The sequence below is a fragment of the Triturus cristatus genome, chromosome 6 (genome assembly GCF_964204655.1).
Source record: "Triturus cristatus chromosome 6, aTriCri1.1, whole genome shotgun sequence".
Classification (NCBI taxonomy): domain Eukaryota; kingdom Metazoa; phylum Chordata; class Amphibia; order Caudata; family Salamandridae; genus Triturus; species Triturus cristatus.
The window spans coordinates 1,695,150,949-1,695,172,893 of NC_140589.1; the positions used below are offsets into that span (position 1 = coordinate 1,695,150,949).

The 21,945-nt window shown below is 42.2% G+C and overlaps 1 protein-coding gene across 3 annotated transcripts in view; it reads left to right on the forward strand.

Moving 5' to 3' along the window:
* Window positions 1-21,945, forward strand: part of CENPF (centromere protein F) — a 389,482-nt gene that overhangs the window by 12,783 nt on the left and 354,754 nt on the right. For all 3 annotated transcript variants that reach the window (XM_085612916.1, XM_085612917.1, XM_085612918.1), the window contains exons 2-6: window positions 1,469-1,662; window positions 3,052-3,248; window positions 6,589-6,704; window positions 10,477-10,568; window positions 15,092-15,362. In XM_085612916.1, coding sequence (XP_085469042.1) covers window positions 1,501-1,662; window positions 3,052-3,248; window positions 6,589-6,704; window positions 10,477-10,568; window positions 15,092-15,362 — 838 coding nt within the window. In that variant the 5' untranslated portion in view covers window positions 1,469-1,500. The remainder of the gene's footprint in view (window positions 1-1,468; window positions 1,663-3,051; window positions 3,249-6,588; window positions 6,705-10,476; window positions 10,569-15,091; window positions 15,363-21,945) is intronic.

Here is a 21,945-nt window from a genome sequence, read left to right on the forward strand (position 1 = left end):
TAAACAATGCCCCAGTTCCCTTTATGAGTGCACCTCTGTGCGTATGTCCCCAGTCCAGCATCCGCCAGCTTTCCCAGTTTCAAAGGCTCTGCGACTGCCCTCCAGTGTGTAAAAGTCACTTTGCCTCAGTTCGATAACAGACTCGACTTAACCCCCACCCCCTACCCCATGGGTAGAATATCGTCCTTAACAGTCATGGTGCCCCCAACTGTTTACTTATCTGGTCTTTGTCGTTGCGTTGGGTTCTTGGGATCCTGGTCCTCCTCTCTCCGCGTCCCGCTTCTTGGTGACGTGCTGTTGGGCCCTGGCTCCTTTCTGCCCGACCGTTCTCCAGCCCTCTAGCCAGTCGCTCGTCTCGTCTGGCGAGTTGAAAAAGAAGGTCTTACCCTCCGCGATGATTTTTAATTTTGCTGGAAGTAGCATCATGTACTTGCTGTTTTGATAGTGCAGGGCCCTCTTCACCGCATCAAAAGTACGTCGTTGGCACTCTACGTGGAGTGTGAAGTCAGGAAAGAATCGGATTGTTTCATTTTCGTATTGCAGATCCCCATGTTGGCGCACCGCTTGTAGGATTGCGTCCCTATCCCTTTAGTTGAGCATACGCTCGATTATCGTACGTGAGGGTCTCCCGGTCGAGGCCGCGGTCCCAGGGCGTGGTGCGACCTCACGATTGAGAAAAATTATGATAGGCATTTCTGCTTCAGTTTATTTAGGATTAGGTCCTCTGACGTTCCCTCCAAACCCTTGAGCACCCCCACCACTCGAATGTTGTTACATGCTCTGCCCTCTTGGTCATCCAGCCGGGCCAGGATGTCCACCTGATTCTTGGTCAACTTTAAGACTTGCTCTTCCAGAGGCTTAGTCCTGGATTGTTGTCCACCAATGCTGGATTCCGACAAAGTGATCTTGTCCACCATCTTCCTGAAGTCTGCTCTGAGCAGGTTGACTTCTCCTGTGACCGAGTCAACTTTGGTTCCAGAGTTGCACGCAACTCGGATATCGCCCGCATTATATCCTTTAGGGAGGGGTCCGAGGCTAGATCTTCCCCTTTGTTCATCGGTGTCTCCCCCCCCCCTCCCCTCCCACCCCACCGCTGCGCCATCTTTACGGCCCATATTGACGGTGTATTTGTCAATTTGGACTGATCCTTCTCCCTTTATATGCCCCATCCGGCAGCTCTGTGATGTTTTCCCCTTTCAACCTTGTTGACCGCTTCTAGTAATATCATGCTTGGTGCGTCCTAATCTTTTCTTAGCATCCACCCAGTAAAGCTGTTTTTATGACATGTCTCCATGCCTTCTCTCACTGTTTTAATAGAGCAGCTGACCTCCATGCAAAACTCCTTTCACAATATGAATTTAGCAATAATGAAACTTTGAGTAAATTATATCTGTATTTCAGATAACATTGTGACTTTAAGCACTGGAATTCTTTATATAAAATAATATTGTCCTTTTTTTTTTTTTAGGCACTGTAATGTCTGTTGCATAACAAAGCAAGATGAGCTGGGCAGTGGAAGAGTGGAAGGATGGCCTTCCTGCGAAAGCCCTTCAAAAAATCCAGGAACTGGAAAGTCAGCTAGAGAAGTTTAAGAAAGAACGGCAGCAGAGGCAGTTTCAGTTTGAATCCTTAGAAGCTGCTTTCCAGAAGGAGAAACAGAAGGTAAATATTCACAAGAGTGTGAACGGAGGGTTAGAGACGGGTGGATGGATGGTGCAGCAGCACATCCTAAACCTGCCTAACAGCATGGTGTGCTTTATAAATGTAGTAGTTAACCCTTGCATGTAGTTGCCAAAGGTTCCTAATATCAGGGCCCTTTGCTTTTACCACTCTTAGTTGGTTAGTTGCTGCTTCATTTTTCCACTTCAGAATGAAGTTGAAAGCTCATCTCTTCAAGGAGTATCGCCAGCAAAGGGACCCTCCCAGTTTCTCGCGCCTCAGGGGCAGCACTATACCATGAATGCTCATTTTCGTTACTATCATATGGCACAGTCTGTACTCTATAAAGGATCTGGGAGTGAGCTTTATGCTTCTAATTATCCTTTACTACTTACAGCAGCTTAAAAGTAACTTGGAAACAGTCGCTCAAAAACGATGAATCAAATGTCCATAAAAGCTTTCCTCAGATACAAGATTATAGTAGAGATCAGAGACCCAAAGAATGGTAAACCCTTCATTTTAGTGTATAAACATGAAATCTGTCCATAAGATACATCTCTATTATATGCCTTTCCTATGAGCAATGGTGATACGCTGGAAGGAAATCACTAGGAACAATGTGCTCTCACAATCATCTACAAACAGGAAATCTGTAATGTTTCTTTTGGTTGCAATATTAAAAAAATCTCCTCCTGCTGTCGGCAAGATATCCAGCAGCAAAGGCTAATTACTCTCACAAGAGCTTGACTCCATGGGAAGGTCTGCTGCTGGGTGACTCCTCACTACCCATTCTGAAGTTACTATTAACCACCAGCAAAGATTTCAAAAAGCTGTCACTCTGTGATGCAAAATATACATGTTCCCTTCTTCGAGTGCCACTTTCTTTTTACTCTGAAACCATCTGACTTGGACACTGATATATTGGTATCACCATTGACGCTTGGACAGTGTTCTTAAGGACATGTCATGTTGTAGTTGTTTAGCGTTGGTATAACACACATTTTGCTGTTACTTTAGGATGCCCTCTTTATTAGTTCGCAAGTGATTAAAAAAATAAAATGACATTTCAAGCAGTGATTTGCATCTGATTCGGTTTGTGGGTATTTGAGGTCCGTGGTGAAATTGCTTGCAAACACATTCGAAGGCCAATGACTGAAGTCCTATGGTTCAGTGACCCTATGCTGGCTGCACATACAAATGGACTCTTCAGATGATGAACGTTCGTTGAGATTGTCTGGCTGAGTTGTTGCAGCTACGTTTCATTAGAGCTAGCTTGCCCGAAAAGGGGTTTGGCCCTATGATCTAAACAGCTGTGAGGTGCTTTTTAATTATTGACTTTCCTTTTTGTGTTTTTACATAATGAGTGTAAATGTTTGTTTATGTCTGCGGTAGGCTGACAAAGAAAGAAATGAAGCTACTGCCTTGAAAAGAGAGAATCAGAGCTTGATTGAAGTTTGTGCTAATCTTGAAAAAGCAAAGGAGAAGATTGCCCATGATTATCAGCTGAAGGAATCGCAGGTTAACTTCTTGGATGGACAAGTTGCATCCAGCAAGAAACAGATGGAGAGAATGGAGCAGGATATTAAGAGGTGAACGGAAGTTGTATGTTTTGTGATAAGCAACGAAAATAATTTTTTGTTTTTAGATATCATACTGCCAAATCCTGACTTCTTCTTTGTCAAAGAATCCAAGAGTTTTGCACCTAGCAAACTAAGAAGAAATGTGGAATTTGGGATTGTTTCCGTACCACAATTTTGGGAAGCGTGGGTGATGGAGGTTTTAAACTGTCAATTTGGTGCCTGTGCAAAGCAGTATTTTGATACCCTGGGTTTATGATAGACTTTCTAAAATGTGACATTACTGATCTATGCATTTTTTTACATTTTTCCCAACAATTTACATAGTGAACCATAATTTCAGGGACTGAGTCAGATTGCCTGCCAGGGAAGGAAAGAAAAAACGTTCGGCTGCACAAATGATTTACGAGTTAATTTAACATCCTGGGTCTTCTTAACAGATGTCACAATATTCTTTACCTTAAACACACAAGTGTCTTCATTGGGAAATACTTAGAGAAGGGAAATTATAAGACTGCTGTCTAACAAACATGCCTTTGTAATGCAATCTAAGACGACTACATTATGGTTATGAGGAGTGTAACTAAATATTATGTTCAGTTGAAAGCATTCGCCAAGGCAGTCTACATTATGTATTGGTCCGATACTATAATCATTAACACTTTTCCAACATTACTCAAACTACTGTCTAGTGACTGTCACCATTATTCCCATTTTGGTGATCAAGATCTGGTAAGTCCCTCTTCAAAGGAGTAGAAGTTAGGAAAAGGCTTAATTTCTTCTTCAACTTAAAATCTACATAGCCACTTTTACTTCTTGGACTTTCCATAGTGGGCATAAAATCTTGCTTTTGAAGATGTTGTTCTGTATTTTCTATAGATAAGATTCTAGAGTAGCAGAAATTATGTCCAGTTTAAAATTCACCTAAGCTTAGAGTATTGGGAAGAATGCTTGTTTGCCGGTGAGTGATCGTTATGCACCATTAAGACAGATCATTTAGTACCTGACCAATGCCTTAAAGGTCACAGGTTCAAATTGCTACAATGTCAACTCACCAGTGCATCCATCTTGGGGTCCTAAAATTGATTGCATTTGCCTGTTATAAATCTCTTACTGAATGCAGCAGTAGAGGTAAAATGCATACAGTGTGCACAAACCTTCTAGTCGCTCTATCACATTTTTCAACTGATCCTGCGTCGGTGAGATCCCCTTTAGAAAAGTCTGGCTGCAAATTACGCCAGTTCTGAACTTACCAATTTGACTTAAATTGTGCTGTTTGTCTCGACACACCCAGTGTGGAGCTCAGGCCTCCTGGTTTTTAAAATATTGACTGATTTGTATTGTTTAACTAGTGCCTTACCTAATTTGAGGAAGCTGGCTCTTTATATATCAAAATGAGCTATATCGTGTAAAGAGTCTAGGGGTTCCCTCTTAAGTGGACAGGGGCTTGCTCTAGCAATCCCATGGTGCTATTCTAGGGGGTAGTGTGGTCGAGCAGCCATAGGCTTATCAGAGGGGAGTGTTAGACATCTGTAAATACACACAATAAATGATTCACACGACTCAATAAGGAGATCCACACCAATTTGTAAAAATAACATGTATGTTTATATATATTTAGGCACCAGAAGCAATTCTTTTAAGCTAAGTACCTTTTTCAAAAGAAATACTTTTGTATTTAAAAAGTCGACACTTGGTGCAATTTTCAGAAGCTGTAATGTTATCCTATGGGAGGAAGAACAAGTATGGCATTCAGGTACAGTCCAGTGACTTACAGGACCAATCTCCAGGAGTTAAGATGAGTGGTGGGCAAGGTCCAAGGCAGCACCAGCAAGACACCACCTGCGGAACTAGGGCTGCCAGGCACAGGAGTGGAAAACCGCGTTGGATGCCCAGTGTAAGTCTATGGAGATCAGTCTTCACGTAGGGAGGCTGCAGGCTCGCACTGGGAGGCCAGTCTGGCTGAACCAACAGTGGGGCTCAGGCCTCACGTTGCTCTGGGATGTAGGGACACCTTTGGTCCTCTTCTCCATGGGCGACTGGCGCAGAGTTGTCTTTAGGTGTCAAATTTTCGCTTACCGGGAGCAGACGCAATAGAGGGGCCTGCGAACAGAGGCTGTAGAAGATCTCGGGAAGTCCACGTGAGGCGAAACCACAGCGGGCTGGAGGAACACACTGGCACTGTTGTCCCACTCTGGCTTGGAGCAAAGGGTGCAGTTGTGTCCTTGGGGGTCGGGTTTTCACAGTCTTGGAGTCCTCTCAGGTCTCTTTGGGTGCCTGCAGGATGCAGAGAAGCAGCTCTGCTGCTCCACATGATTTCTTGGTTCCTAGGTGAAGTGCTGGCAGGTCTCCCTGGCTTTGGAGACACAGCAGCTGCACGACAAGTCGTCTTTTGGTTTAATTGTCAAAGTCAGTAGGGAGGCCGGCAGGGTTGGCACCAAGTCAGTTGCTGGGTCTTCAGTTCTTGCTCTTTCCGACCTTTCTCATCCGTCTTCTTTCAGTTCGGGAGGATCTGATTTTCTGGTGCCATGATTTCCCTAAATACTGAATTTAGGAGTGTTAGGGGAGTATAGGGTAGTAGCAAATGGGCTACTTACCCTTGGGGTCACTACGCCCCAATATGATCACTTCCTGTGGGAAGTGGGCATCATCCTGTCCCATAATTCCTAGGGTTGCCTTCACTCTGAAAGATTCTGTTCACTTCAGTTAGTCCACCTTAGGGGTGGGCACGCCTACCTGACTGGCTAATTTTCCCGTCTGTCCAAGTGCCAAATGGCTCTGGACAAAAGGGGATCCGCTTCCTTGCCTGTGAGAAGCCAAATTCCCATTTCAAAGGCGGTGGCTTCTTTGAAGCTCCCCTGCTGTGGAACGCTAATCAGCAGAACACCCTCTTCCCGTGCAGGCTTTGTTTCTGACCTCTTGAGAGCAAAGGCCAGCAACCTGGGATGTCAGAAACCGGTCTCTGCCAACCTGCCACACGCAACAAGTCATCCAATGCAGTGGAGGCTGGTAGGTTTTCGGGGAGCACCTCTAAGGTGCCCCCTGTGTACATGTATTCACAAATGCACCACTGGAATCGGAGTGGGTTTGTGAATACGAGATCTTTGATACCAAACATGTCTATCGGGCACTATTACTAAGGGCTTATAGAGAGTGCAAAATGTATTGCCAATTGGGGGAACAATTGTACAGTTTTTTGGGGAAAAACACTGGCACTGGGGACCTGGTTAGTAGGAACGCAGTGCACTTCAGTCAGAGTTGCATCAAATACCAGGCAAAAAGTGGGGGGACTACTGAAACAAGAACCAAATTTCCTGCACTAATGGTTTTATTTCAATCCCCTTGCAAATAGATACCAGTCCGACCTTGAAAAGAGTCAGCAGACTTTGATGTCCATAGATTTGCCACCCGGAGGAACACCCCAGAAAAATGTCATTGCCCCATTCACACCAACGAGATGCCAGAACGGTAAATGATTTCGAATTTTTTTCTACACGTCATTATATGGTGTAAAACAATTTTTGTATATGCAATCAGGATGTATATAGCCAAGCAGGTAATGCTCCAGTGCTTCTGTATTTAGGAAAAATGGTTTCACTTCTCTAGAAACAGCACAGTTGACAGATGGCATAAATGTACCTGTGAATTCTTATAATAGGTTATAACAATTTACCTGCTGTTCATATGCTTACATTTCATCCATTAGAGATTAATAGAGTTATGACATTTGTTTCCAATGTTATGACTTCCCACCTGTAGGAAAACATTTAATGTACTCGTCCATTGACAAGCAAAGCGCTTCCCTTGCAAGTAATTTCTCCCCCTCTATTTATCCCATGCTGCTCAGTGTCCCACAGCCCAGGTTTCTATAACGACCGGGCAGCCTGGCCCATGTAGGTTTCTGCTGCAGCGCTTGGCCACAAAACCACTGACAGGTGTCTATTACTGATTGCAAGTGACAGAGCAGGACCTATTCTGACTCTACTCCTGTGAAAGGTTGTGGTAATGTAATATCAAACTCGCCAAAGGGTCACTACAGGAGAAACATTAAACATTGTCTGCAATCCCCTACACACCTTCACAGAAATATGAAAAGGACGGAAACTGAGATACGGGGTAATAGAGTAAATGGATAAAACAAAATAAACAAGATGTTGCTACATTCAGGTCAACCGCTGCTTCATCAGATCACATCTTCACATTGGATGATTATTTGAGAGAGAAAACGAAATTCTATACATTATCTAGAAAACATTGGAACTATTATGGTTTTGTGTGATGCTACATTTTGTCTGTTTAACTCAAGGAAGAATTTAGCCTTCACCTGCCACTAGCAAAGTTCTGCAGCTAAAACACACACATGCCTATCCTGCCATAGATGCCTTTGACTGCAGACCCCATGTAATCAAAACAAAAACATACCAAGAGAGAGCCGCTTTTGGTCACCACTTTAATTCACTAGTTTGTTTGGGTTTTCCCCTGTTAATCATTAATTGAAGAAATTGGCATTTATATTTTGGATCAGACCTGTGATGTTTTTTAGTCTCACCTTTAGTAATCGGCTAATAGGTGTATTAGTCTGCCTACCCTTGCAGTGCATTGACAGTGAAGCAAAGCTCCAGTGCACTGTAGTGGTAATGCATTTGTGCTCCTGAATTGTTTCCGCTCTCTTCTTGGTGTTGCACCAATGGAGACTTTTGCACTGCCATGTGCTGTCAACCAAATGTAATGTCATACTGCTATATACCTTTTAATCTAATGTGATATCCTACATTTCCTCTCAGTACTTGCTTTCCCTTACCTGCTTGTGTTACCACCCTGCGGCAGATATTGCACTATGTTTGCACATGATATTAATTCTCAAATATCAACCTTCATCTCTCATACCTTAATCTCATTGTTTGACACCTTAAGCTCTAAAAGCTTCTGCCATGGCTAGGGACCAAGATGGAGCAAGATGACGCTCCACATCTTATAGGGACCAGGCTATTCATTTCTACTGACTACAGCACTAGTAGCTTACCCTAGTCCAGTCCTGTCCCTGCCCCCCTCACCCACAGTCTTCCATTAATCACACACCCCTCGAAGAATGACCCTATACAGCATAATGGCATAATTATTCTAAGTAGTCTGGACTATAAACTGGACAAAGCTACTCCTACATTGCCACAGACCGAAATACCATCAGACACCAAACTCCAGGCTCTCCCATTAGCCATGACCACTCCTCGATACAGTCTACTTTTGTCAAATAAAAGCATGGTCCAGTCCAGATGCACTAAAACAGTACACAAACTGAGACTCCATGTGATGTTTCAACCACCCAAAGGCCTGTCCTACGTAAAAGGTGTGATCATTCACCTCCTACTTCATTGCAGCCCCTTATTATTGTCCATGGCATTAATCTCCTCCCCTTTACTCCAAATGAACAGCTTAACATCAAACTGAAGCTGGATCACTTGCATGAGTTTGCACAAAGTCTGCAGACCGCACTCCATCTCTCACCTACAAGCAGACTCCTCCCAGGACCTACTCTCCTAACCTCCCTTCTCTCCGGTACACCTCATGCAACACACTTAGTACTCAAGAGCCCAGCACGCATAACCCTTAACCCACATTGCTTCAGAGAATTCTGCCCCTGCATTACCTCTAACCCAGTCCACTTTCTTGAATGCTCTGTGATCACAGATCCCACTATGCATTAAACTGCCACAGTCTTCAAAGATAGACACCCTAAATTAATGCAAGCTCACTCTACTCTAGCAGTGTAAGAACAATAGGTTCCTGGCAGATCAGCAACCCATCTACTTCACATCAAAGCTTCCCTCCTGAACTGTAGGTCTGCTTTCTGCTTTGAGGCTCTTTCACTTAGATAATCCTGCTCATTCTCCATACCACTATCGAACTATTAGGATACAAAATTCATCTTGATTGAACAGAAAAAAACTGTTGGGGAAGAGTGGTGGCATTTATTCACTAAGCGTCCCTTTAAATGCAAACTGATTAATCCAAGACAAACCTCTGCGTTCCAGTGCCACACTGGAGATCACAAACACAACACCTATGCCACTCAAGTTGAAATTAAAAACCTCCCACGTGCTAGCAGACCAAGTTTTATTGATGGTTTCCTTGGGTATAACACTTACCAACTTGCCACTTATGATAATATTTTCCAGTCAGATTTCACTTTCCACTTAAAGAAGATGAAGACATCTACACCTCCTTCCTCAGACCTGTCCCATCAGATTGAAGCCTACTGCAACATTGCATCTTCCCTATTCGTGGAACCTGACCTTAATGCATCCTCCCTCTTGTATTCTAATGCAAGCAAACATCAGCATGCATAAATGCATGTCTATTTTTGTGATGTCTCTGTGTAATCTATCACTTTATGTGCTTCTCATGGCTTTGACTTTTTTTTTTATTACCGAAGTTTGCAGAGCTGCTCATGGTACTGGTGCAGCGCAGCACAACAACCTTGAGGAATTAAAAAAAGGGTACAGAGATAAAAGGTACACAAAGGTATGTTCTGTAGGAGATTTAAAAATGGGAGTGTATTTGAGGGCAAGCAGATTACGAAGACTAAACATGAGAATCAACATTTGAAGCGTCTCAAGGTGGGAAAGCCTCTAGAGAAGGAAGGTGGTCACAAATGAAGTATTGGAATCACAGTACTTGGAAGGTGGACCTTGGCATTGTGCAGTGGTTGGAAAGGAAGTGAGCATTGAGTTGAGGTCCACTATTAAGAGAAAATAAACTGTCCATTCAAGAAAATCAAAGCATTTTGAATTTTCGATCTTTTTAATGTGATAAGGGGCTGTATTGTGTGAATGTTAAGTTGAAATATGCATATGGAATGATGGCAGGACTACCAGGTGGTCAGTTAAGACAGCAGGAAGAGTGTAACAAAGGTTCTAGGTGAAGGGGGTAGCAGATATTGTTAATTAGGAAAGAAGCATATTATCAAAGAGTCTTTGGGATAACAATCATACAACCACGCAATAAAAAAAAAAAAAGTGGTATAAAATGAGGAAAGAAATGATCCTTGGGAAAACATAATTCAAAAGCAGAGACTACATGTGGAGAGACAGCTGTGTCACCTGCTCATTACGTTTCCTGTAGTTATTTTTTTTTTAAACCATTCCTCATTTCTTGACCACCCTTCGTTTTCCAGTCGACTTTTTGTTACAGCAGTTTGATAAAAACACTTTTTAACAGTTCTGTCTCAAATGTATTTCAGACCCCAAATTTGAAGAACTAAAAGAGAAATACACCAGAGAAGTTGAAGAACGAAAGAAGCTGGAAGATGAATTGAAAAACTTGCAGTCTAAAGTAAGATCTCTCTCTTGTAATGTTCTCTAATTGTCCGTTTTCACTAGTATATATTATTGGTTGGAAAGTTAATTAACTGTGCCAGAGCCTGCTGACAGATCAACTAGACAAGACTGCCTCTATTAAAGGATTCATGCGTGCAATCCAATATACTTAGGTTGGATTTTCCAGTGCCACAAGCAAAATGGGGGCCATATAGATTGTCCATTAGCAGAGTTTCCTTGTTCATATAGGGCATCAATGATTGGAAACACCCCTCTCCTTTGCTTTTCCAAATCAGCAGTTTGGTATGGCGTCTGGGGTAATGATTACTTTATAAAAAATAAAAAAAAATTAGGGGAGACTCCCTGGTTAATTAAAGCATTGATCAGTAAGCGCCAAGGTTTTTCAAAATTGTGAAGTCCTATAATGTTTACCATAAAACGGTCCAAGTGGTAGCATTCCAGGGTACCAGAAAAGGAGTCTTCATGCTAGTTATGGGAAGCAGTTTTTAAAATTCCAGTTCGGTCTTCTAGATTTGGGATTTGCATGTGCTGAAACATGTTTTCCAAATGTCAAGGCAAAACTATTTGCATTAATGTGGGAAATAAAGGGGAGATAAAGTTAGCCATGGTGGGCTTAGAGCTACTGTTATGTACAGAGTTTGGTGGAATAGGCCTTCCATATGTACAACTGAGTTTCATTCCTGGTGATAGGCAATTACTGGATATTTACTAAACTGCAGATTAGTTAGAATACAATGGCCACTGACTATGAAGAGGGTGATATTAGAAAAACTAGCTTTTGAACTCACTTCTGAAATATTTTCACCATAGAATACCATTTTCATTAGCTTGTAAGAAGACATTTATGGCTGTATGTTCATTTATTGCTCATCTAGGTTAGCTAGAAGTACCCTGGACTCTTATCTGCAGTTTACCACACAATGTACCTAACAACATGTTTTGACAATAACTTGCATTAAATTGTGTAATGTGCAGTTGCAACAAATTCAAAATCATATGAGTGTGTTTATTTAACAGTATGGGTTCTATATTTATTCTACATTCCTGTATCTGCGCAACGTCTCAAAAGAAGACCAAAAGACCAATAATTTTAAATGGTTGGGCGAAGGGTGACATGTGGTACTGTATATTATTGGGAATAAAAAGGATACCGCAAGTCACCTCAGAGTTCAGCGACCTTATAAACAAACTTCTCATTGACGTGCAGTGTTCTTATGGCAAAGGCATGTAATCCAATTTGTTAAAGCATGTTTGAGCGATAGCAAGTTTGTGATATCGACTGTGCCTGTGACTCTTACGATCTTCTTCTTGACACTAGACACTTTAGATGTAAGTTTGAGTACTTATCTTGCTTGCTTGCAAGCTTCATCACTTAAATGAGAGTTATCAGCTACTAAGAAGATAATTATCTGCAGAGAACAACTGGATGGGGGATATTGTGGAAAACGTAAGACTGTGTGGTGGTTGGTGATATGGTTAACCGTTATCTCACAGGACAGTAACTTCATTAAGCTAACCACTGTCCATTTTCCTGGTCGGATTGCTTCCAATTCTCTCTTCACATTCTCCACCTAAGTCTACAAAAAAACCTTGCTACGTATTCTCCCTTAATTCACTTCAGATCTTGGACAAGAATCACCCCATAGCCCATACAGAATATCAGCCTCTCCAAGGTACACTTACTGGCCTCTGTTTTCCTCGATAATACTCCCAGCACTACATCATGCTTGCTCGGCAAAAGAATATGAAAACCTTACACCCTTTAAGACAATCGGGTGTTTGAACTACATATCTTTTTGGGATGCGTGCCTTCTCTCAGCTTCCCAAGAACTCTACAGTAGTCTTCAGGGCTTCTTCTCTGTTATTTCCCGTCCGATTAAAAGCAAAATCAACACAGCCACCCCAGCCTTGACAAACTGTTTCGAAACTTAACACCAGCGACGCAATTAACCCTGTAAACATCATGCAAACAATCATGGCAATCGAAATATAAGTCGATTCAGGACTGAGTTAGTGAGAGCATGCTAGCACTCAGTGAAGAAAAATATGAGGCACTGGTTCTCAAAACCCTTTAACACATGATTCTTTGTTTACATGACACTAGTCAATACGGTCGACAATCTAGACAATTTAATGTGCAGGACTTTTTGTTGTATGCTTTGTTCTTTTCGGTCCGACCCACATTTTAGTATCACCTTACAGCCATCAGTCTCTTTATGCTGTGCTAAACATTTGTTCCAAATACCAGACTCTGAACCCACGCCAGCAGTGTCAAGCTACAGCACAGTCAAAAGAAGATGGCTAGAATAAACTATGTGTTACCCATTGAGATCTGCATCAAATTCATAATGCTGTCTATTGTATGTACCTCAGAGTGATATTGGTGCTTGAGCTTTCTACAAGACTCAATCCGAATGTATCCTGCAAGTTGAGATAATCAGTCTCTGCTGTCTGGTTCTTGTTGAAATAGGACAAGCAACATATAATTGGCTCCGGTTAAGCTGCATTTGGCCAAATTTCCTGCAACACTCCTTCAGATTGAAGAAAATAAAGACCACTACATTTTCCTTCTGAACCCTTTACTGTAGCTTGTCACTGAGCTTTCTGGCATAGGCATCATGTTCCCCATTTGCTTACCCTCTAGTTTCATCCCATTTTCTTTGTACTTTGTCCAACACCTCTTCAGCAGGACCTTCTACCGTTTCACACTTTGAACTGGATTTCACTTTGTGGAAATGTTCTACGTTTTGAGGAAATAAAATATTTCAGAAGAGAAGAAATGTAGGAGATCTTCAGTATTCCCACGGTGAATTTTGCAGGGACTTCTGGTTAGTATTTTTAAGGCACACTTTGAAAAGTGTCTTGGTTGCTGTTGTTGCCTCATTCATGATTCTAAATCCTACTGACTTACAGCACATATGAGTAATACTTTTTGTAGGCACTCTGACTCCAAGCGCAAGTGTAAAGTTCAATTTTCATTTAATAGCAGATTCACCAGTTGTTAACTGTTGCCACTCACTATGGCTTCCACTCATCCTGAAACTTTTGCTTTGCCACCCTTAACGTTCCTCACTAAGGCACACGATGGACAGAAATATTTTGTGATACTTTGACTGTGCTGCTGCTTTGTATGTTATGATTGTTAGGATTCTACGATCATAGGTCTGTGAGGGATTGAGAGATTTGTCTTGATAGCACATATCTAATTCCATCAGTGTGCCCACATCTTTTGCTTCCAATTCCTTGTTTGGAACAACAAACGCAGTTAGAGGTATTCCTTGTTCTCAATTGAAAGTTACTATATGTATTTGTGTCCTTTGCATTTCAGTGCTATCATGGTCCTTTTTTGTCTTCTATATATTAATAATAACTATTCTATTGCCTTTGCATTCTCCTCTGCTACTTCACTGTTGGCATATCCGAGATTGCCAGGTCTTTTGTATTCATTGTGGTCAAGCCCAGATTGAGTGGACGATCAAACAGGAGGCCTTTTAGTACTCTGTGTTTTGGCCACATACAGGACACATCCAACTGCTGACCTGGAACAGTCTGATCGTGACCCAGGTGTCAGTGCGCATGCACATCACTAGCAGCAAGCCTAAGTTGATGCCTGTATTATAAACAGCTCTGTTAAGATATGCCCTCAACTAACGTGCAAATTATAAATTCTGGCTGCTAGTCAGATTGTGAATTAAACCAAGACTCATCAAAAAAGGAAGTGTAGCAGAGACGTGGTGGAGCAGTATAAGGCTATCCCTGCTTTGCGTAGATTTTAGCATCACAATGTCTATATAATTAAGATCGATCATTTCAATAACAGATTTTCGTTGAAATAATTCAAACTCAAGTGTGGATCAGGACATTTTGTGCTGTGTAACCAGATTTCTTTGAAAGAGGGTGACGGGGCTTAAAACCATTTTATTCCAACTAGGTATATGAAGAACAGCAAATAAATCAGGTTATGTGTGATATGAAAACGGTGTTTTGCACAACCAAAGTAATAAAGGTCTTCCTGAGGACAGTAATTTGGCCTATTTTATTAATATAACAACTTACAAATTGCACTGAACAATGGTAGAAGACGAGGTTTAAGGTGCATTTAGTAAGTGCTAATATATTCACTGTTTGGGAATGCAGGTGTGTTCTCATTCTCTTTGAAAAGACACTAAATTAGAGTCTGACATCGGAAAAATCTTTTTTTGAGCTTATCTGCTTTTGTTAAAAAAAATTGTTTTTATGAGTCATGTAAGAATTAACTAAGTTATAATTTAGTAGGAAGTGCAAAACGTGTAAAATATAAGTAGATGAATGTCAATAAATGAATAACACTGATTAATCTCCCTGGAATGAATTCAGTGCACCCTTTTTTCGTAGTTTTTGTTGTGTAATGACTAACTAGACTTATCCATATTAAACTACTCCATGACAAATTTTATATCAGTAACATTGATTCATCTCTGTTGAACATTTGTGAGGAGAATCTTTATTGAGAAGCTTTTTTCTAAATTAAATTTACAGAAAGTAATGCCTCCACTTCCACAAAACATGAGCCATCGAGAGATTGCTCGAAATCAGGCATCTTCATCCGTGTTCTCCTGGCAACAAGAGCAGACGTCGAGCTGTCTACCAGTAAGCAGTCAGATAACCCCTCTCAAGCGAGGATACCACCCATCTCCTTTTGCCTGGGAAAGCGAAGGGACTCCAAGCAAGCAAATATTCCGAACCGAGCAGAAGGACTACTTTTCTGAGAACTCTCAATCAAACGATTCTGTCAAAATACTCAATCAAGGTAATGTTGTGTACTGGTGTGTGTCTACTTTTCAAGTATTCTAATAAAGGCATTGAAAAGATTGCGTTGGAAAATACCTAGGTTTTTGTTTTCTTCATTACTGCACTGTAATTTTGTTTGCAGTTGTTGTACTGGGGTCTTAGAATATGTTGCCTTTAATAAATTGGTTGTCGAATTTATCAATAGAGCAATTTATTTCTCTCTGCTTATAAAAAGGGGGGGTACTAGGTTCAGCAGGGGTTGAGATCGTTCATGTTTATGCTTTAAATGGTAAAGAGCTGGTGTTAAAGATAAGTAACATTGTCAAGTCCTCCAGTCATTTGAGAATCTATCAAGTTTGGGATTTGAATATTGTGATATTGTTTTGCTTGATAAGCCTTTTTAAACCAATGGCGTGTAGTGCAGATTAACCGTTGAGATGGAAAACCAGTTTCTTTCCACTGTTACGTCAGCCAAGAATTGCAATGTCCTTTTGATTGTCCTTTACTGTATTACATAGGGATGAGATCTCTTAACATATATAGCTGATTTTTACCTACAGGTACTAAAGACTTTCTGAAGGTGCTTCCCTTGTATGTTTTTTATTCATCTTTTTTAGATGCTGAGCTGGCCTTTAGTCGTTGTGTGCCAAAAGTGGTCTTTTAACTTGTTTGCATTATGTGATGTTATTTATGTCCTTTGGCAGACTTATTAATCACTAATAGCTAACATGATTTGGACCAGTGGACCCCAAAGTATTTATACCTCGGGTGTTGTATGATCAGGGAGATCGATCCAACGAATTACTGTTGACATTTTAGTAGGCATGTGTAGTCTGAATAATAAGTCTTGTTTAAGTCTCTTGTCACCATATTTTGTGATGCAAATAGTGTTTCTGAATGCAGCCCACTTCAAAATGTCTGTCTGTCTCTTAACCAACTGGTATTGAACATATATATGCACGCCATGGTAGGGAACATAAATGTGGTCCTTAAATGAATCTACTGTCTAATAAATGCACATTAGCACATTTGTTACAATAGTGCAAACCTCAAATTCAGATTGATTACAGTACTGTAAACTTGACATTAAAAAAACACTATTTACTTCCTGGAAACAACTCTTAGTAATCAGGAGGCCTCTTTAATGTGATTTTACCTACTGTACAAATGTAATCCCTTAAACCTGGTTCTGGTTAAAAACATTTTTAAAACCAGAACACATGAAAAAATAGACATGCCATATTAAATACACAGAGATGTGCAGGTTATAATATGCTATTTATTAATGTTGAGAAAGGGGCATCTTAGCTCACTGGAGGCCTCGAGCGTTGTGAGCCATGGCCGCCTCACACTCTCTGTACCATGGATGTGGATTTATTAAAATGCCAAGATGAGTGGGTGGCACCTTGTGTCATGACAGCATTGGCCCCTTGTCTCACCCACTACCCCTTATCAGCATCTTTGTAGTTCAGGCCGATGAAAAATGAAAATGGTGACAACTGCAGGGACTGTATCATAACCGTAAAGTCTGGCTTACTTTCACTACTGCTGCCTTTAAAACCCATCCGATGAAGACAGCAAGTTCAGGATTAGTGGTATTAAAGGGTAAGCCATGGGAAGTGGCTATCTTTGGCTACCTTTAAAATGTAAAAGGCCCTTGTGCCCCCAGGTCTGCTCTTGTACGTAACAGTATGGCTCCTCTTGTCAGATCGGTCTGTCCTCCGGATCGGTTTGATGCTCAGAAGGGTCCACCCCTTGATATACCCTAGCCTTGATAGCCGTAATGGCCAAGGTCAAAGGGAGGATCAAGTGAGGGAAAGAAAGGATGGGAACAGCAGGGAGGGAGATCTGAAATGACAACAACAATAGTAAATACCGTCTCGGGTTCTCTATCTAATCAACCAATATTGCAGATAACACCAATGTACATTCCAAATACCTGTAACAAATAAAAAGGACACGTTTCAAATGAGGACCTTCTATCTAGTACGTGCTGAGCTGTATTAGTACCAGTTGATCCCTTAAGGCTGTAGTAATGGAAATATAGAGAAAACCAATCATTGCACACATGCCATAAGAATACCAAGGCAACCACCTCTTTATATGCACAACAAAGTATGTTTCCTGAACCTACCCTTGCTTAGACTCCACTATACGTCACAGGGATAGAGCGTAGTCCCATACTACTCAGTGTACCCCTGTTAAATAGAGCCAAAAAAGACAAGCAGCACATAAAGCCAAACTTCAGCAACACATACTGATAATGTGTCCGGTTTATCAAACAGTTCTTAGATTTAGCCAATGGAAGGTTACGTCACCAACATATCCAAGTTCAAATAAGCATAAATAAAATACTCAGTAGATGGCGCTTTGAGCGAAAGGAAGAAACAATGAGCCAAGCGTGGAGCGTCCTGAGTCAGAACCTTGAATCCCTGCGTGACTGTAAGGAAGCCACAGCTTGGGTGCACAATGCAGGTGTCTAGCCTGCAGTGATAAGCTGGTTTGAATCGTCAAACCACAGAGAGTCCTCCCCCTGCATGAGCCCGGAGAGGCTCTCCAACAGAGTAAGGGAGAACAGATCCTGTGAGAGGGTACTGGCACTGAACGAAATGCAGTTGGTGCACAGCACCCTTACCGTACCGCTACAGTTCCTGAAAACGCTGCAGGAGCAAGGACGAAGAATTTTCGACGCTCTCGCGGGTGCCGTCACTTCTTATATGGGGGTTCCACGTTGCGTCATGTCGCTGAGCTCCATGGGAGCTGTAGTTCGCAGCTGCGCTTCCGCGTTCTTAGCGCCGTGGGCAAGAATGGAATCCAGCATCCTAACGTCGGGTTTAATAAGCGCGCTCGAGACCTGCGCACCTGACACCTCTTTAACCAGTCCCTGCAGCAAATGACTACTGATCTTCTCCAGTTTCCACAACTGCTCACATATATCACCAACATCAGGGGAGGTGTAGCAATGCAGTCCTTTGAAGGATAAGTGTGCCTGATGTTGTTTGGTTTCAAGGGGAACCATTTGTAGCTTCTTGACCCCATACGGACTACTGCTCGGTGGCTCTTGTCCTGGGTGGCTTTGCAAAAGATACTGCCACAAAGTGCCACAGCCGGACACTTTAAGTAAAACAAATAAAATATATCTGGAAAATAAGATGCAGAGCATTGTTACAGAGGGCTTTTAGGAACAGATAGAGTTGATAACAAATGTCATATAAATGTGGGAGGATGAGGAGAATTGTGGTCCAGTATACAGTGTCCGAATACAACTTCAACTCTAGTATACTTTTCTGTTGTACCTCACCCGGTAACCTGGTAAAGACCGGAGGAATCACTGGGAGCATCTGCTTTTAGAAGTGAGTGCCCTCACCCACCAAAAGGTGGCATGCTTCATCATTAGGCCTGCTTCTCGTTGTGGGCCAATGGGCCTGCAAGGGGGCATTTTGCCGAAGATCTTTTCTTAAGAATCGCCTTGAAATGACTGGGAAAGGGGATTCGTCCCAGATGATGAGTGAGGAGATGGACAGATGTGCATTAAAATTGACTATAGATCTAAGAAAAAGACTAGTTTTATTAGGGATTCAGATCTATGTCAAATTAAAAACAGTGCAGGAAACCTCATGTATATGATGATCCTGATCGCCAAATGAAAAGGACAGATTGTGGTATCAAGAATTCAATAGAGTCAAATGTATTTACATTGATGCTGGTTCACGGTGGACATGTTTCATGCTTATTATGTCAAAAAAATGACCAAGTGGCATTTCTTCAGTACCTTAACTGTAAACCCCTCCATCCAATGTGGTCAAAGGCCCAAAGTGGACTTTGGATAGGGGTTCCAATGTAACTCAAAGTTTCGATCATATAGCCTCCAAATGGAAATAACTGTTGACATGAAATATAACTCAGTCCTTAATTAACAAAAAAAAGTATGATAATGCAATGTATCAACTTCCTTAATTACAAAGTAGTGTATGCTATATTTTTATTTATTTATTCATTTATAGAGCGCATGGTTATACCTATCGGTGTGTCCCCGCGCTGAGACATCAAAGAGAGTAGACCAAATAAAGTCGGAACAATCGCTCAGAGATTTTTTTTCAGAAATAGCCATGTCTTCAGTTGACTGCGAAAAGTGTATTCGCTAGGTTCCGTTCTCATGGTCAAAGGCAGCGTGTTCCATAGTTTTGCCGCCAAGTACCTAAAGGAGCGAGCTCCCATTCTGGCTCTGAAAATTCTCGGGATAGTTAGTAAGGCCATATCCCTAGATCGTAAATCCCGACCTGGGGTGTATCTTGACACCAATGACTGAAGGTAAAGGGGGCTTTTACCTGTCAGAATGCGATGTACATAGCACATAGCCTTGAACAGAATTCTCTTTTCTATGGGTAGCCAGTGTAGGGTGGCCAAAGCTTTTCTAGTATTTGTTCTCCTAGTGAGGCTGAGGACTAGGCGTGCAGCCGCATTTTGTATTCTCTGTAATTTCATAAGTCCTCTCTTGGAGGCCCCCAGGTACAGTACATTACCATAGTCTAATTGAGATGTAATTATAGCATGGACTACGGTTCTTCTGGCTTTTAAGGGGAGCAGGTCAATGACTTTCCTCAGGGTTTTAATTGCTCCATAACACTTTCCAGCAACTTTCCGTATCTGGCTGTCGAACGATAATTTGGAGTCGACCCAGATACCTAGATTCTTCACTTCTACTTTAGGGAGGGGGACTTGTCCTAATGTATCTGGCCACCAAGCCGAGGACCAGATGTTAGGTGTTTTACCGACTACCAAAACCTCTGTTTTATTTCCATTCAGTTTGAGGCAATGGTCAGTCATCCAGTCTGCCACTTCTTCGAGGCATTCAGTAAAACGAATAGCAGCCTGTTCTCTATTTTGAGATAGTAGCACAATTAGTTGGGTATCGTCAGCATAGGATACAATTGATACCTCATTCAGTTATAATATGCTATTTATTACTGTTGAGAAAGGGGCATCTTAGCTCACTGGAGGCCTCGAGCGTTGTGAGCCATGGCCGCCTCACACTCTCTGTACCATGGATGTGGATTTATTAAAATGCCAAGATGAGTGGGTGGCACCTTGTGTCATGACAGCATTGGCCCCTTGTCTCACCCACTACCCCTTATCAGCATCTTTGTAGTTCAGGCCGATGAAAAATGAAAATGGTGACAACTGCAGGGACTGTATCATAACCGTAAAGTCTGGCTTACTTTCACTACTGCTGCCTTTAAAACCCATCCGATGAAGACAGCAAGTTCAGGATTAGTGGTATTAAAGGGTAAGCCATGGGAAGTGGCTATCTTTGGCTACCTTTAAAATGTAAAAGGCCCTTGTGCCCCCAGGTCTGCTCTTGTACGTAACAGTATGGCTCCTCTTGTCAGATCGGTCTGTCCTCCGGATCGGTTTGATGCTCAGAAGGGTCCACCCCTTGATATACCCTAGCCTTGATAGCCGTAATGGCCAAGGTCAAAGGGAGGATCAAGTGAGGGAAAGAAAGGATGGGAACAGCAGGGAGGGAGATCTGAAATGACAACAACAATAGTAAATACCGTCTCGGGTTCTCTATCTAATCAACCAATATTGCAGATAACACCAATGTACATTCCAAATACCTGTAACAAATAAAAAGGACACGTTTCAAATGAGGACCTTCTATCTAGTACGTGCTGAGCTGTATTAGTACCAGTTGATCCCTTAAGGCTGTAGTAATGGAAATATAGAGAAAACCAATCATTGCACACATGCCATAAGAATACCAAGGCAACCACCTCTTTATATGCACAACAAAGTATGTTTCCTGAACCTACCCTTGCTTAGACTCCACTATACGTCACAGGGATAGAGCGTAGTCCCATACTACTCAGTGTACCCCTGTTAAATAGAGCCAAAAAAGACAAGCAGCACATAAAGCCAAACTTCAGCAACACATACTGATAATGTGTCCGGTTTATCAAACAGTTCTTAGATTTAGCCAATGGAAGGTTACGTCACCAACATATCCAAGTTCAAATAAGCATAAATAAAATACTCAGTAGATGGCGCTTTGAGCGAAAGGAGAAACAATGAGCCAAGCGTGGAGCGTCCTGAGTCAGAACCTTGAATCCCTGCGTGACTGTAAGGAAGCCACCGCTTGGGTGCACAATGCAGGTGTCTAGCCTGCAGTGATAAGCTGGTTTGAATCGTCAAACCACAGAGAGTCCTCCCCCTGCATGAGCCCGGAGAGGCTCTCCAACAGAGTAAGGGAGAACAGATCCTGTGAGAGGGTACTGGCACTGAACGAAATGCAGTTGGTGCACAGCACCCTTACCGTACCGCTACGGTTCCTGAAAACGCTGCAGGAGCAAGGACGAAGAATTTTCGACGCTCTCGCGGGTGCCGTCACTTCTTATATGGGGGGTTCCGCGTTGCGTCATGTCGCTGAGCTCCATGGGAGCTGTAGTTCGCAGCTGCGCTTCCGCGTTCTTAGCGCCGTGGGCAAGAATGGAATCCAGCATCCTAACGTCGGATTTAACAAGCGCGCTCGAGACCTGCGCACCTGACACCTCTTTAACCAGTCCCTGCAGTAAATGACTACTGATCTTCTCCAGTTTCCA